The sequence below is a fragment of the Tetrao urogallus genome (genome assembly GCF_951394365.1).
Source record: "Tetrao urogallus genome assembly, chromosome: 3".
In the NCBI taxonomy this organism is placed as follows: Eukaryota; Metazoa; Chordata; class Aves; order Galliformes; family Phasianidae; genus Tetrao; species Tetrao urogallus.
In genome coordinates this window covers 88,491,037-88,505,803 of record NC_136815.1, presented here as the reverse complement: position 1 = coordinate 88,505,803, position 14,767 = coordinate 88,491,037, and the positions used below count along the sequence as shown (strand labels likewise).

The 14,767-nt window shown below is 38.2% G+C and overlaps 1 protein-coding gene across 1 annotated transcript in view; it reads left to right on the top strand.

The window, feature by feature from the left end:
- The window catches only part of DCDC2 (doublecortin domain containing 2), a gene marked incomplete at both ends in the record, with an annotated part of 50,527 nt that overhangs the window by 19,821 nt on the left and 15,939 nt on the right, over positions 1-14,767 (top strand). Inside the window, 3 exons of the mRNA XM_079533508.1 lie at positions 2,143-2,286; positions 3,280-3,334; positions 5,694-5,883. Of these exons, the coding sequence (XP_079389634.1) occupies positions 2,143-2,286; positions 3,280-3,334; positions 5,694-5,883 (389 nt within the window). The remainder of the gene's footprint in view (positions 1-2,142; positions 2,287-3,279; positions 3,335-5,693; positions 5,884-14,767) is intronic.

Genomic DNA, 14,767 nt, shown 5'->3' with positions numbered 1-14,767 from the left:
AAAGATGAAGATAATGCTGTCTGTTGAATATTAGCTCTCATCTGTTTTTCCCCTCTGTCCTTCTTGTCTTTTGTTTGCTATCTGGCTTCTTACCACTGTTACTTCCATCAAAGTTAACCTAACCTCATTTTTCAGCTTTCTGGATCTGATTCTCAGCTATCGTAATCCTGAAGTGAACATAATAACACCTGTTCACAGAATCATTTTTTTCTACTTCCTAGGATGATTAAGGTTTTAAAAACCTGTTGTCTTTTATTCTCGTTACTTCCTATCCCTCCTTGGTGAATCTGACTGATATATTTGAAAGCATATATAGTTATAGAATCATAGAATCACAAGGTTGGAAATGACCTACAAGATCATCTAGTCCAACAGTCTTCTCATTGCCATTGCTACCACAAGCTCCTAAACCATATCTCGCAGCTTAGACTAAGACATATGTGTGTAGTTAAAATTGCTGTTGAGAAGTATTGTGTTTGTTATTCTTTTCAGTATTCTGTTGCAATCTTTTAAAAATAAGATAATAGATAAGATAAAGCATATAGTGCTTTGGATTATTTAATGTTTTCCCTTTTTTGTTCTTATTTGAATCCAGTTTTCATTGCTTTTTCCTTAAAATGCTAAAATGCTACTGGTAGAGTGATTGTTGTTCTTTAATAAGTTACATATTAATTGTTGGGGCTTACTGAAATTATGTTACTGTTAGCAGAGCTGCTGTAAGACCATTGATTCCAGGAAAGCTAAGTGGAGTTACGAGAGCCTGCATTATGCGTATGGCAGTTTTTCTTCCTCGTGTCATTAAATGACATCCAAAGCTGCCAAGACTTTTATAGTTTCACATGTAGCTTTTGAAAACAATTATTGATCATCATCATCATAACACAGATATAAGTATGAAATATGAGAGAGAAGACAATGAGAAAACAGTCTTTCTCCTTGCCAGATTGTGCTTGGGGATGGGGTACAGCAACCTGATCAGCAAGTATCTGGTAGGCAGGCAGGTGTTCAAAAACAATGATTCCTCAAGTTACTGTCCACTTTGTCAGCCTATGTTTGCTTTGTTTTGGCTGCCACTTTTTGGCTGGGACTGAGGGAAAATGGAAGTTCATCATGAGCCTCCAGTTCATGCCTTTGATTATCACCCAGTGAGAGTGAGCAGAAATGACTGCAAGGACATTTCCTGCATAATATTATCCAGGGAAGTATGAGAGAACCCAGGATGTTTTTGAATGGTTTGGACCAGTTGAGGGGGTAACAAGCTGCATAAGTAGTGTCACAAAAATTGTGTATGTGTGTGATACTGCTTATTCCAGTAGTTTCATATATATCTGCCTTGTTAAAAAGTTCATTTTTAATTCCCCTTTCTTCTTCAGTGATTGGTTTGGTTTCATCCAGTTGTTACTGTCATCATTTTCTGGATGAAAAATAAAACTAGAAACTGCCAGGTGCTTGTAACTTTTGGGGAGTTACATTAAACAAAAATATTTGTGCATTGCATATTAATATTAAATTAATTAATATTAAAACGTAAGCAAAGTGAAAGATCAGGTACAAAAACCCGCAGTCATGTTTGTAAGTATCACTATGCTCTGAAAGTAATACCTTCTATTTATTTCCATGGAAATTACATCAGATACACAGAGCAGAATAACGCCGTTTGATAGAGCAGATTCTTAGCTACAAAACCCTATTTTTCAGCATAGCCACCACTTTTAGCTATGCATTTTCACCAGCCATGAACAAGAGCCTGCATGCTGCACTCATAAAAATTTGCACCAGCTGAGATGAATCACTGTGTCACAGCTGCTGTGATGGTATCATTGCTAGGAAAATGTTTCCCACCCAGTCCGTCTTTATTTGGCCCAAAGAGATGGAAATCAGAAGGCACCAAATCTAGATCATACAGTAGATGCACAAGGACAACCCATAGAACAGATCCCACCCAAGATATCAGGAGGAAGGTGTTAACGACCAAAGTAATAGTAATAGATTCTTCACACTTAGTTAGAAATGGTGAGAACATTTTATCTCTTGTTGTGCTTCATATTTCATCAGTTTCAAGTGAGATTGGTCTACCTGTCATCTATGTCATTTTGCAAAATGGTGAGGTTTCCTATGTTAAGACTTTACATATTCTTTCAGACTTTACACTTTAGATGGAAAACACATTCAGAATGGGTCAGACTTGGAGAAAGGGCAATTTTATGTTGCAGCGGGTAGAGAAAAGTTTAAGAAGTTACCATATGGCGAGCTGCTGTTTAGCAAATCTACAATAAGGCCACAGGGGTAAGTTCCATATTTCTCACTCTTGTACGTGTGCCAGAAATTTATAATTCATAAAACATTTATAAAAGATGGATGGATTTGCTTGAATGGATGCAAAATTTTATTGAAAACGTCTAAGAAAGTAGAGATAGAAATCTGTAATAAAAGAGAAAATGGGAATGCAAGGGATTATTTTGGCTCATAAATAAACCATCAATCATATTTCACAAAATTGCCTTGGCTTAATTTTTTTTCCTAATTCACAAATGAGATTATGACTTATTAGCTAAATGAGATCATGCGTAGCTACATTTGTCAGGGTCTGCTTGCATGGTAATGCTTTATGGAAAATGTACTCCTTTAAGAGTGCTTAATGTTTGGGTCGTTTTTGTAAGCCAGCATTATCACATAATAGAGCCCTAAACAGGGTCTCTGTAAGATGGAACTTGGGTTTTTGGTATCTTTGAAATGTGAAGTTAATTGGGAGTCATTGCAATGAAAGAAATGGAAATAAATAGAAACCTGTCCCACAGGTGAGTTTAGGGCATTTGTCCCACATTATGCATCTAAACTTTGCTGTATTTATTTATTTCAGTGAGCAACATGAGAAACAAAATTTAAAACAAATGAATTTAAAGGCAGTGGAAAATATTGCTTAAGATGTCTTGATCAGTTGATGATACAGAATTTTATTGAAATTGCTGGAATGTTTCATTATACTTGTTCTAATTATCCTACACTAACTCACTGACCACTGCCCTAGGGATTAGAAGTGGGTTTAACTGTGCATTATGGTGAAATGTAATGCATTTTTTTGGGACTAAGTTAAGGATTATGTGTTTAAATGTACTCTAGTGAGCAGAAATAAGTGATTCTTAGCAAAACTCTGCAATTAGTAGATAAAACGATACCTGTTGCTATAGTTTTCTTGGTGTTGCTTGATTTAGTGATAGTCTGATAGTACCTACGGAAGAAACAGTGCGCAGAACTCTAAGGCATGTTTTATTTCTGCAGTTCTAAAGCATCCGTACTGCCTCCAATTGCAGCATCTCGAAAATCTAAAGGCAGTGTAAGTATCAAATGCCACTGTGGTGTTTGTTTCTAATTTTGCTTATTTCCGGCAGATGAAATCTCCTTGTCCTCTGAGTTTAATTAAATCCACAGAGGAAAAAGCCACAGCCACCCTGTGATATGGCTTGATGAATCTGTAGCTATTTGTAGTGTCAATTAGATAAAAAATCCAAGAAAATATTGTCTCAGAAATGGATGTCTTATTTTTTAACAAGTCTTCCCTAGCAAAGAACAGCTGCTGCGTTGTGGTATTTCCCATAATACTTTTCAACTGTCTTTATTTGTCTGTATTTGCTTGTAATAAACCTGTTTGTTTATTCAAATTATGCTCCTAAAGGAAAAACACAGGGCCATTCACACAGCATATTGCAGAAAAAGGTGTTTCTGCATGCTGAGTCTGAATAAAGCCCGAGCCCAGTTTCCTGTCTAAGTGTTTTGTCCCTAGCTAACCATTACAATACAGAGGTTAAGCATCCACTGCTTTATATCGTGTGGACCTATTTACGTGTGCAAAAATGAGTTCACTGTACACCTAGTGCCAAATTAGAATATAAATGTTTGTTTGCACCAATGATGTACAAATGAAGTTTACTGTACAAGACAGCAGAGCGTCAGGTTTGCAATTTGACATTCTAATTGTGTTAGCTGATCGTATCCGTTCACTATTCACAAATCAAAAAAACAAACAAACAAAAAAAGCACCTCTGGAACTTCTTAACAAAGTAAGGAATAAAATATACAAGTCTGACTTCCATTCTCTTGAAACGCAGCATAAAGAATACAGTTCAAAGTAATGTTTGATATTAAATAAATGAGCTTTGCAAGCAATTTCCACAAGCAATTATTTATTAACTCTTCTTTCTTCCAATACTTAAAAGCACATAGAGAAAATTATTTATAATCACTTTTATTCCATATAGAGATTGTAATGAAAGAGAGTGAACTGGTATAGACTGTGAAACTGCTTAACTTTGGTTTCTACATATTTTTACTATTATTTCTTGGGAGTGACAGTCTCCAGTTTGAATTAGAAGAAGCTGAAATACTTCTGCACCCTCAGTTTTTTTTGTATTGAAAGGATAAATGGTAGGCTCAGTGGTACTGATAAATAAGTGCTTGATTAGATGGTCAAGTCTAGGTGGCATTGAAGTAAAATATTTAAAAGAGAACTTCTCTCTCGATTGTACAAAAATCAGAAGAATCACACAAAATGGAAGAGATTCAAAATTTTGCTCAGGACGTATTTTTCTGAGCAATTTTATTTTTACATAGACGTTGCTTTTAACTTCAGCACTGAAGTACCCAAGACTCCTGCAGAATGAAAGTCCTTTCTGGTAGGCAAGTTCTATAATGTCATAAATTGTTCATGCAGCTACAGTAAGTGAAACACTAAAGTGAAGTGTACTTGCCTTCCATGATTTATCAATGTCTGTGACAAAGTGAATGGTTCTAGACGCTGACACGGTTTTCTGTCCTCTGCTTGAGTGCTCTGTTGTTATACTGAGCATTTTGACAGAACTGGTTTAGTAGGAAAATACACATGCCATTTAAATGACAGAATTAGGAGGGTGACATCCCCAGCTGAGAGGCAACTGTGGTTCAGTTGTTAATCTCTTAACCCACCTTAGTGGGATGTTAACAGCATCATAAAGGGCTGCTATATGCAGCTAAGGTTTTTATGATATTTCTTGTGAACAGATTCTGACTGGGGAAAAATGCTGTGAATAAAATCTCTAGCTGCTAGAATTATTGGTATGTCCAGTACCGTACATAACTGTAAGCTGAAAACATCAGGTTCAGGTTTCTATTGCTTGTTCTGAATTCACAACCCAAGAAGCAGAGGAGTTGGGTGGTGATTGAGAGGTGACATGCTGGCAGACCATTCTGTTCATTGGTAGTCAGTGCTCCTGCCACATAAAGACTGCCATCCTCTCCCAGACACTTAGCAGATCAATATCTATGTTGTATTTACACAGACAGTGAATTATTCACACGTTACATCTTCACATACGCATAGATGAGATACACACATATGTGAATGAAATACAGCTATTTAATTATGTGCATGTATAGGTTTGCCTAACCATTCTTTCCATCAGATGAAACATTATTTCCTTGTGGTAATTGTGTTGTTTTCTTCTGCGACTGGTTGAGGAGCATTTAATTAGTCAGATCATGTAGAAAGTTGATAATACAATTACAGTTTTCCAGGTTGTTTTAGATATTCTTTAACTGTACTGATTGTAAGTTAATACATTTCTTTAACACCTGATTCAATTCCATAGATATTAAAAATTTGGAATAATGTTGAAACTTCATCATATTCATCAGTGATGATGATGAACACTTCTTTTCAGGGAAATGATTGGCAGTCTAAATCTACTGTTGGATCCAGTGACCCTGGAGAGACAGGTTCCTCACCTCAGCCTCCAAAAGAGAAGGTCAAAAAATGCCAGAATCCAGAGGATTCTGTGTCCAGAGGACACAGTTCTATCAAATCTACTAAAGAAAATCAAACAGCTTCCACAAGATACCTGCAAGATAATGGTGAGTACTGAGATAAACTCAATCATAGCATAGTGGCTTTTTATCTCCTGCTAAACCAGTGAAACACAGACCTAGTATGGTACTTGAACTGTCACTTTACTCTGGCTCATTTAATTTACTCAAGTATTTTTGCTTAGAGTAATTAATACAGGCCAATTAATATCTTTAAGTAGAAGTAAATTATACTTTCCATAACATTTGACACCGCTTCTAACTGCTGTTTGTGTTCGTAATTAAGGGTGCAATAATCACCTGTGGTTTAAAATTTCAGTATACATCATCCAACATCACCGTGGTTACGTCTGCATTTGAGTTGTAAGTTTACTTTTTCAGTCAGAAGAATTTTGTAAATTTGAGTTTGAAAAGAACAGTGCAATATGTTTTGTATTGTAAGAGGTTTTTTTCAGAGTAAGCTTGTTGAATTTTCATTTTGTTTCAGCCTTAAGTCAGATTTCATTTTGTCCTGTTGTTGGTACAGTTTTTCAGTAGTTTTTTTCTTACCGAAGAACGGTGGCTGTATTAAAAGGGATGTGTCTAGAACTGCTCATCCTTTACAACACATAAAACAGCTCAATAGTTTCTTTCCATTGAAATTATCATATGCATCCTCAATTTTTCAGATTCATTGATACATGCTAGAAACGTTTAAGGGAACGATTTCAGATCTGGTCTCTCAGAGAGGGCTGTCAGTGCTTAGCTTAATAGTTTTGGAGGCTCAGGGGAAAGCCACTGTATTTAATGTTTATCCACTCCAGATATCTTTGATTACTCATACATTTTTCATTTAAAAATAAATAGATGCACTGACTTATGCTGGGAAATGCTGGTACGGGATTCTTCATACAGACCTCAAAATCCCTATGCTCTGATCTAGCCTCCTGTTTGGAGTACTGATCTGCTATGTGTAAAGACATAGCACATAATCACAGAAGGCTGAGTTCAGCAGGGTCCTTTGGAGGCTATCTAGTCCAACCTCCTGCCCAGAGCAAGTTGTGTGGTACCATGCCCAAGTGGCAAAGCCATCTAGACTGTAGTTAGGCAGATCTCACTCAAACCTCATACACTAAGAGCAGACAAAGAAGGTAAATTTTCCTGATTAGTCTCATTAAGTTGATTTTCTATAAATTTTTTTCCATCCTGAGGATTTTTTTAAAGAAAGTTTTTGCAGATGTTTTCTGGAAGAAAGGAGATCCCTCTTGCCAAGGCAAGAGAGATGACTGTTTTTTGTGGACCTTATACTAGGCTAGAAGGTTTCAGATAACTTCTTTTGTTTTCCCAAAGGTAGAAAGAGTACTGGACGCAGTCACAGGTTTCTCTGTCCTTATAGCAGGCAGTGACTGAGGAACAAGTCATACTTTGGTAGATAGCAAATTTAGGGAGTTATTTCTCTCTCCGTATTTAGTGCTACCACTTCTCTAGCCTCCCGACAGAAATGTTTGGAAATCCTCTGAGTTTATTAAAGAAGTGATTGCTTGCTGTTTCCACTTCAGATTTTCCATACTTTGTGAGTCTTCTGTGACTAAAAGCTATTAAAGGCAGCCAGTTCTCTAGTTTGAGCTGAAGAATGTGTTGAGAGAAGTTTTCATTTCTCTTCTCTTCATCCTTGTTATATGAAGACTGCTAGTGGATGTGGGAATGTGAGGTTTGATGTGTGTGCTGTTCTTCAAGTCTGGACCTAGCTGGTCATGCAGGCAGTTACTGAGAAGATGATGCTTCTGGGTTGAATTCAGACAATATGGGATGAGAAATTCCAAACCTTGCAATGAGTTTCTGATGGAGTGCAATCCCTGCTCTCACGATTTCTGTTGTTGAGGAGATGTATGCTAAGCCAGTAAGAACTATTTTCTTTTCCAAGCACAAAAACCAAAGCATTTCATCCTCCTGTAAATCTTTAGGTGAATCACCATGAGCACTGCAGACTTGTGAACTTTTGCAGGCTTTATCTTTCTCTAACTAAATTTCCCAGTATTTGTTCACCCAATCAAGTGGAAAACATTCCAGGAAGCAGTTGCCTGAAGATTCTTATTAAGAGGCTCCTGTCTCAAAGTGATTTTCAGCTCTGTTTGTGTTTTAAGAAGAACATCATCTTTATTTAATTCTTCTAGTTCAGTTTAAATGTATTTATTTGCTACATCTTTCAAAGAACACTTCATGGTGTTTTACTCCCCTCTTCCCTTCTGTCTCTGTTTTTTTTCCCCTGGTGTTCTACGTTAAGATGTTTTGTTTCATTTTTTTCCTGTTCAGAAGAGTGAAATTAAAATTTCACATCTTCTGCATTTTGCTTTACAAGCCTTTAGGATAGGCAGCTGGTATCCTGCACTTACCATTTCACTTGAGAAGCCATATGTAACTATTCTGAATCTCTTAAATCTTACTGGATCGCTTACTTCTTAGCGGAACTCTTTTCCTGGATAAACGGTTTATGGCCGTGTAAAACTAAACATTTGAAGGAGGAACATGGTGTTTTGGAGAGGAATTCCAGTTGTCTCTTTTCTTTCCCTTCAGTCATTTTGACTGAAAATTTGCAAGGGAGCACTCTAGGCCACTTAAAATCTTCAACCTTTTCCCACTCTCCCATCTGTCAAAGAAGTACAGAAGTGCTTGCTGCTGTAGGTTTTTGTAATAGTTGCTAACCACGTTCTGAAGTAGGTAGGTCTCATCATAAGAAAAGGTAATTCAGGCCCTTTACCCAAATTGTTTTCTAAATTGTTTGAGATTTACTGGACTGGTAGAGGAATCTGACATTTTGGAAAGAGCTGGTGCTGCTGGCAAAGCATTCACTGTTTCTTTTGACCCACTGAAGTGAGTGATGCATTTCACCACTTAAAGAGAAGCAGACACAACCCTCTAGAAGAGAATGATGTTTGAGATATATTGTTGGAGATGAGGCTGAGCTGAGCAGTCAAGCTACCAGTGTCAAATTGTTTGCGTTCTCATAATCACTCTGTTAATCCAGCCAAACCTGAAGGCATTACACTCAGTGCAATTTCTTTTTGTTGTGTTTTGAAGCACTGTAGATTGGGTAACTTACCTGGTGGCAAAATCTTAAAAAAAAATGGATCCATAATGTAATTGATATCATTCTTCTTGAGATAACAGCACACAAAATTTTTTTTTTATGTGCTGATGTTGTGAAAAAGGCACAAAAATAAAGAAAATTATTTTTTAGGGATATAGTTTAGATACAAGAAAAAAAAATCAATTTAATCATTAACGTTAGGCAATAAAATGCACCTATAAGATTGTTAGAGCTACCTAACACTAATGACTTTGAAATTAAGTGCTTTAATGTGCGTAGAGCACATTCCCATGGAATTCAAGAACATCATTCAGACAGATAGGAAATTTCTGTGTTTATAGCTACAATTATCAACATCCTTCTGCTTAAGAATTTCTGGAGATAACAGTTCTTTTCTAAAAAATAATATTACAAGTTGATCTACTCTTGAGTGATTTACTAACAATAGATTGTGAGTTCTCAAATAAGAACTTTCTTAGGCTGCATGCATGCAGAAAGATTTTTTTCTTCCTCTGTTGAACCCTAGGAATCCAAAAGAGGAGTTAATACATCATTCCATGCTTAGAATCATAGAATCACCAAGGTTGGAAAAGACCTAAAAGCTCATCCAGTCCAACCGTTCACCTATTCCCAATAACTCCCACTAAACCATGTCCCTCAACACAACATCCAGCCTTTCCTTGAACACCCCCAGGCTCGGTGACTCCACCACCTCCCTGGGCAGTCCATTCCAGTGCCTGACCACCCTTTCTGAAAAGTAATACTTCCTCATGTCCAGCCTGAATCTCCCCTGCCGTAGCTTGAAGCCATTCCCTCTGGTCCTATCACTAATGACACGAGAGAAGAGGCCAACCCCCAGCTCACTACAACCTCCCTTCAGGAAGTTATAGAGAGCAATGCTTGGTTGCTTGGTAGCCAACGTCTACCACTTTGTTTTACTTTTCATTGTTTTTTTTTCCAATGAAAATGAATAGCAAGCCTTTTTTCATATAGTCAAAAGTACTAGGAAAAAAACATCTCCATGTGTAATACAAAGTATTCTTATACTACTTTTGAATATTTTTGGCAGTATTTGTTTGTGAGAGTCTCCGGCATTTGAAAGCAAAATACAAGGAAGGAGCGTAATTTCCTCAGAGCAAAGGTCTTTTCACACAACTCTGACCCTGCCTGGATTTCCAGTGTAGTCAAAACATAGGCAGCTTGTTTAATGAACTTGTACTACAACACCCTCAAAAGGTCATTGTCTGTGCAACTGTTATCTATCTCCTGATTGTTGTTGTGCTTGTTGTTGTTTTTCTGGTGGTTTTCACACTTCAGGATGGAGTGACCTGAAGCTTGGCCAGGTGGAAGCTGATGGTGTGGAGTGCTGCAATTTCTGTATCCTCTCGCTCAGCCAAACTCTCAGTGTCAAAAATTTCCCTTGACAGATAGTGTCCTGGTGTTCTCTCAGCTTAATGTTGAACCATAAAAATACAGGGCTGCAGAGATCAGCACTACACCATATTTCTATTCTCTATTATTTGGAATGGTTGAACTGCTATTTGTTTTTTTGTGATGATGTCAAACTTACTGCTGAAGACGTTATTTTGTGACTTGATAGCCTGGTTTATATCAAATTTCCCAATTTATGTTTTGCTAGTTGAATATTTTTTCATTCACAGAACCACATGTTGTGCTAAGTGTAGCGCAGAAACTTTATTAACAATGTCCACCAAATCATCTTTCTGTAGATGGGACATGGGAAGTTCTTAGTTGTTTGATTTAATACACATTTTGGAACAAAGGTAGGTGGTGAACTTGTCCCCTTCAAAAACTTTCCCTGGAAAATCTCATCAGAGCATCGTGAGCCCAGTGGGCTCTACAACTCTGGAAAATGAGTAGATGTATCAAAGTAGGCAAAATATGAAACACACTGCCCTTGTTCAAAATTGGTACTGCTTTACATGGCACATCGTATGAGAGTTGCCTGGCTCCATGTTGACACGCAGTCCTTTCTTTTCCAGAAAGAATTATGAAGTAATGCAGTGTCATTACAAATTTCCTTCCTAACCAAGGAAACAAAACAGTTTGCCTCTTTTAAGCAGGCCAGGATATTACTTTCTGGCCTTTCTGGCTGCTTCTTTTGACATATTGAGGTGATTGCTGGCAAACCAGTGGAGCAGGACAGAAAAAAAATGTCAAAAATATGCAAATGCAGAAAATATTTTCATATCCATTTGATCTAGTGTGTCTGTCACACAGCCTGTTGTGCTCCTAGGAGGCTCTTTGGGTTTAACCTACCTGAACATCTGCCAGAGCCATCTAATGTACTTGCCACCTCCTTGTAAAAGAAACAAACAAAAAGTCCCAGAACAAATGTGAGGATCATTATTTGAAGTGTTCTTTGGAATATATGTATTCTTATACATATCAGATCAGACTCACAAGGTTGCACATTTAGTGGTATCACAGAATCACAGAATGGCTGAGGTTGGAAGGAACCTCTGAGTCCATATGGTTCAACCCCTTATCCAACAAGGACATCCAGAGCAGGGTGTCCAGGACCATGTCCTTCCAGGTGGCTGCTGGTGATCTCCAAGGATGAGACTCCACAATCTTGATTTTCATATCAAAAAGGAAGAAGAATTAACTAAGATCATGTAGTCCGACCATCACCATCACCACCGTGCCCCCTAAACCATGTCACTCAGTGTGACATCCACTGTTTTATTGAAACTCTCCAGACATGGTGACCACCACCTCCCTGGGCAGGCTGTTCCAATACCTCACCACTCCTTCTGAGAAGAGTTTTTTTCCCTAATACACAGCTGAACCTCTCCTGGTACAAAGTCATTACCTATTGTCCTAGCTATTTACCTAAGAAAACAGGCTGACTTCCCACATCACTAAAAGGTGTTCTGTGGCACCCACTGCAGCTTTCGTGATTGAACTGTTGCCACTCTTTCTCTTTTTATCAGGGTGACCTCTGCAGCATTCTCCATCTGCTTTGCTTTGTTCCTTTCCTCTTCCCCTCCTACTCATTGTCGCCTTTCATTGTTCTTCTGTCTAGACTTTCCACTCATTTTCCAGTTATCTTCTGACACTTTTTCTTCCCTCTTGGGTCTATGTGGCTTTTCCTTCATTTTGTCTGACTTGTTCTGTTTTCTTTTCATGCTGTTTCTTGGGCTTTCACCAACTAGTCCTTCCTGTCTCACACTGCTTCACCAGGATGCTGGAGATGAGTTCAATTCTCATTTCTGTCCCAGCTTTTCTGTTTGACTTTGGACAGTTGCTTGGGCCTAGATACATTTTATTGTCAGTGAAGAGCAATGAGGAGAGATGTGTAACAGGAGCTAGTTCAGCCTTCCTGAGTGGACACTACTTCTGAAATTCCATTTGTGGGGGCTGAGCATGTGTCACCGAGCAGCTGTAGAAATGCTTGTATTGCCAAGGCTTTGGTGGAATTGCTGAACGGGGGATGTAAAGAAAGACAAAACCTCTTCTAGTTTGCCTCTCTGTCTGGTTATCACACCTTCCTTCTTTGATCAGGCTGGGAGCAAAGAGGGACCTGCTGTTCACTTTTGGCTGTTTCATCCTCCTTTTTTACTCAACAATGTGTAGCTTTGCAATAGGTAGTGACATGTGCTGTGATTCTGAAGAGTGGTCTGGCCAAGGGGCTGCTTCAGCTGTATGCCAGATTTCTCTATAGAGTAACTTCCTAGCTTAAAAAGGGCTTTTTTAGATTTTACAGAAGTCATAGCTTTGTACCTTTCATTTGCAGTGTTTTATAGCTACAAGTCAATATGTGTGTGTGAAATATAACTTTCTTCTTCAGTGTTATTCTTTTGAACTTATCCATTAAATGTGCATTCCAAGGCCCTTAAAAAAAAAACCTGTTGTTTGTACACTTAGTGGTTGATTTATGGATTATGAGTTTTTAAAGTGAAAGTAATTTTCTGCACTATTGCTAGGTGTTTTGTATGAAAATAATGGATGTGAGGCAAGAACTCACAAGGGCAAAGAATGTTGTAGTTTTGCATTGTAAGCATTTGTTAGAAGCTAATGGGAATGCTGTGCTACAGCTATGAAACGAGTAGAATCAAAGTTGTAGAATATCTTGGGTGGGAAGGGACCTTAAAGATCATTTAGTTCCAAGGACCTGCAAAGATCATTGATGGGGATGACTCAAATTTAAAGTAATATCATTGCCTTTTATACAAAAACAATCATAGGGCATAAATAATGTCTCTAGGAAGCCTGTTTCAGTGTCTGAATAACCTTTAGGTATCTGGTCTGGACATCCTCTAGTGTGGCTTTATGCCATTTCCACTTTTCCCCTTTAGTAGATGCCAGGGGATAGAAGAACACCTTCCCCTAAATCTTTAAGAGGATTTAAGAAGTAAAACTCTCAGTTTTAAGAGGAAATCTGCATAGAACATCAGGTATGGCACCTGCTCCTGGTATCATTCTCTAAACTTCTTTCAGTAAAGTTGTGAACTTTCCAAAGAGTATACATTTGGACTGCTGAATATCAGCTGTGCACTTTGTGCTAGAACTGTTACTGTCCACGTTGCCCAGCTGACAGCTTTGCTGATATAAGAGCTATCTTTAGTTAAACAAGGATGAAAAGATCTGATCATTGTTGCTTTGCTGTCAATGCAGATAATAACTGTGCTGAGAAAAGGGAGGTCTGTTTCTTATTTGCAGAGATTTTACAAGATCTGGAGGCTAATTATTTGCACAACAGGAGATAAAATTGCAGTCTCTAATAAGAAGTGAGAACCCTTGTTGATATTACTGTGTATTACTGAATCACAGTTGCCAGAATATGCTAACAACAGTGTGGAATGGAGGCGATGGCAAACCTTGTGGCCCCTTTCTCTGAGAACGTGCTGTTTCTTAGAGCTTGCTTTTAGTAAGGTGAATGCATTGCAAAACATGACGTGGGCGAATAGTACTAGACAATAGGTAAGCCATGCTGCTTAACTCACTGAGGGGTGGAATATAGGTTTACTGATGCTCTACTTGGAGTGACTGGAACAGGGTAGACTTTTCAGGGCTTTGCATTTGCTTTGTACAGTATAAGCCACACTCAGGAGAATGTTGACTTTAAGACTGGAGCCAGAATTCAAAAGGCTGGTGCTAAGCAGTAGTTGCTTTATCAGTTTCAAAATGTAAAGGACCATAATGATGTGTCCTTTAAATAAATGAATAAATTAAGTGCTTAGAAACAAAGAGAATAGACGAAGTTAACAATCGAAGTAGGGAAAAGGAAGAAAAAGCCTTATATTATGACACACAGTTCCTTTATTTTCTGTATTTGTATAAAGAGCAATGAGCTGTTAAAGCTGACTGTAGCAGAAATGCTAAGTCACGGCCTGAAGCAGTGATGGAGCACCTGGTGGGAAGGTAGGCCCACCCAGGGGAGCTTAGGTGCAAGCAATGCACATAACTGAGTGGAAGGGGTGGAGCCAGGATCTACTCCTTCCCAGACCTCATTTAAAGGTTGGCCGTGGAGGTAGGGGTGTCTCTTGCTGGAGATTCCTGCCTGTCTGAGGCCTTCTAAAGGTAAGTAGTTCTTTTTCCTTGTTTCTGAGGCTGTAGCTGAAGACTTTATTATCTTGCGATTATTGTGGTGCTTTCTAAACCATTCTAGCATTACACTGACTAAGGCACCTTTTCCTTTGCTTTAACATTACCATGCTTCCTATCGGTAAATGGGACTGCTTCATAAGAAGTAAAACTCTAGGAATACCTTTTGTAGATTCTGTTATGATATTCAGATGCTGGCAAATGGTGATAGCATGAAATCTCCTTAGAAATGGGGTATTTCCTGCATGGGGAAAAAATAGCTTCTTTGAAGCTTGCAGCTGCAGTAGTATCAGG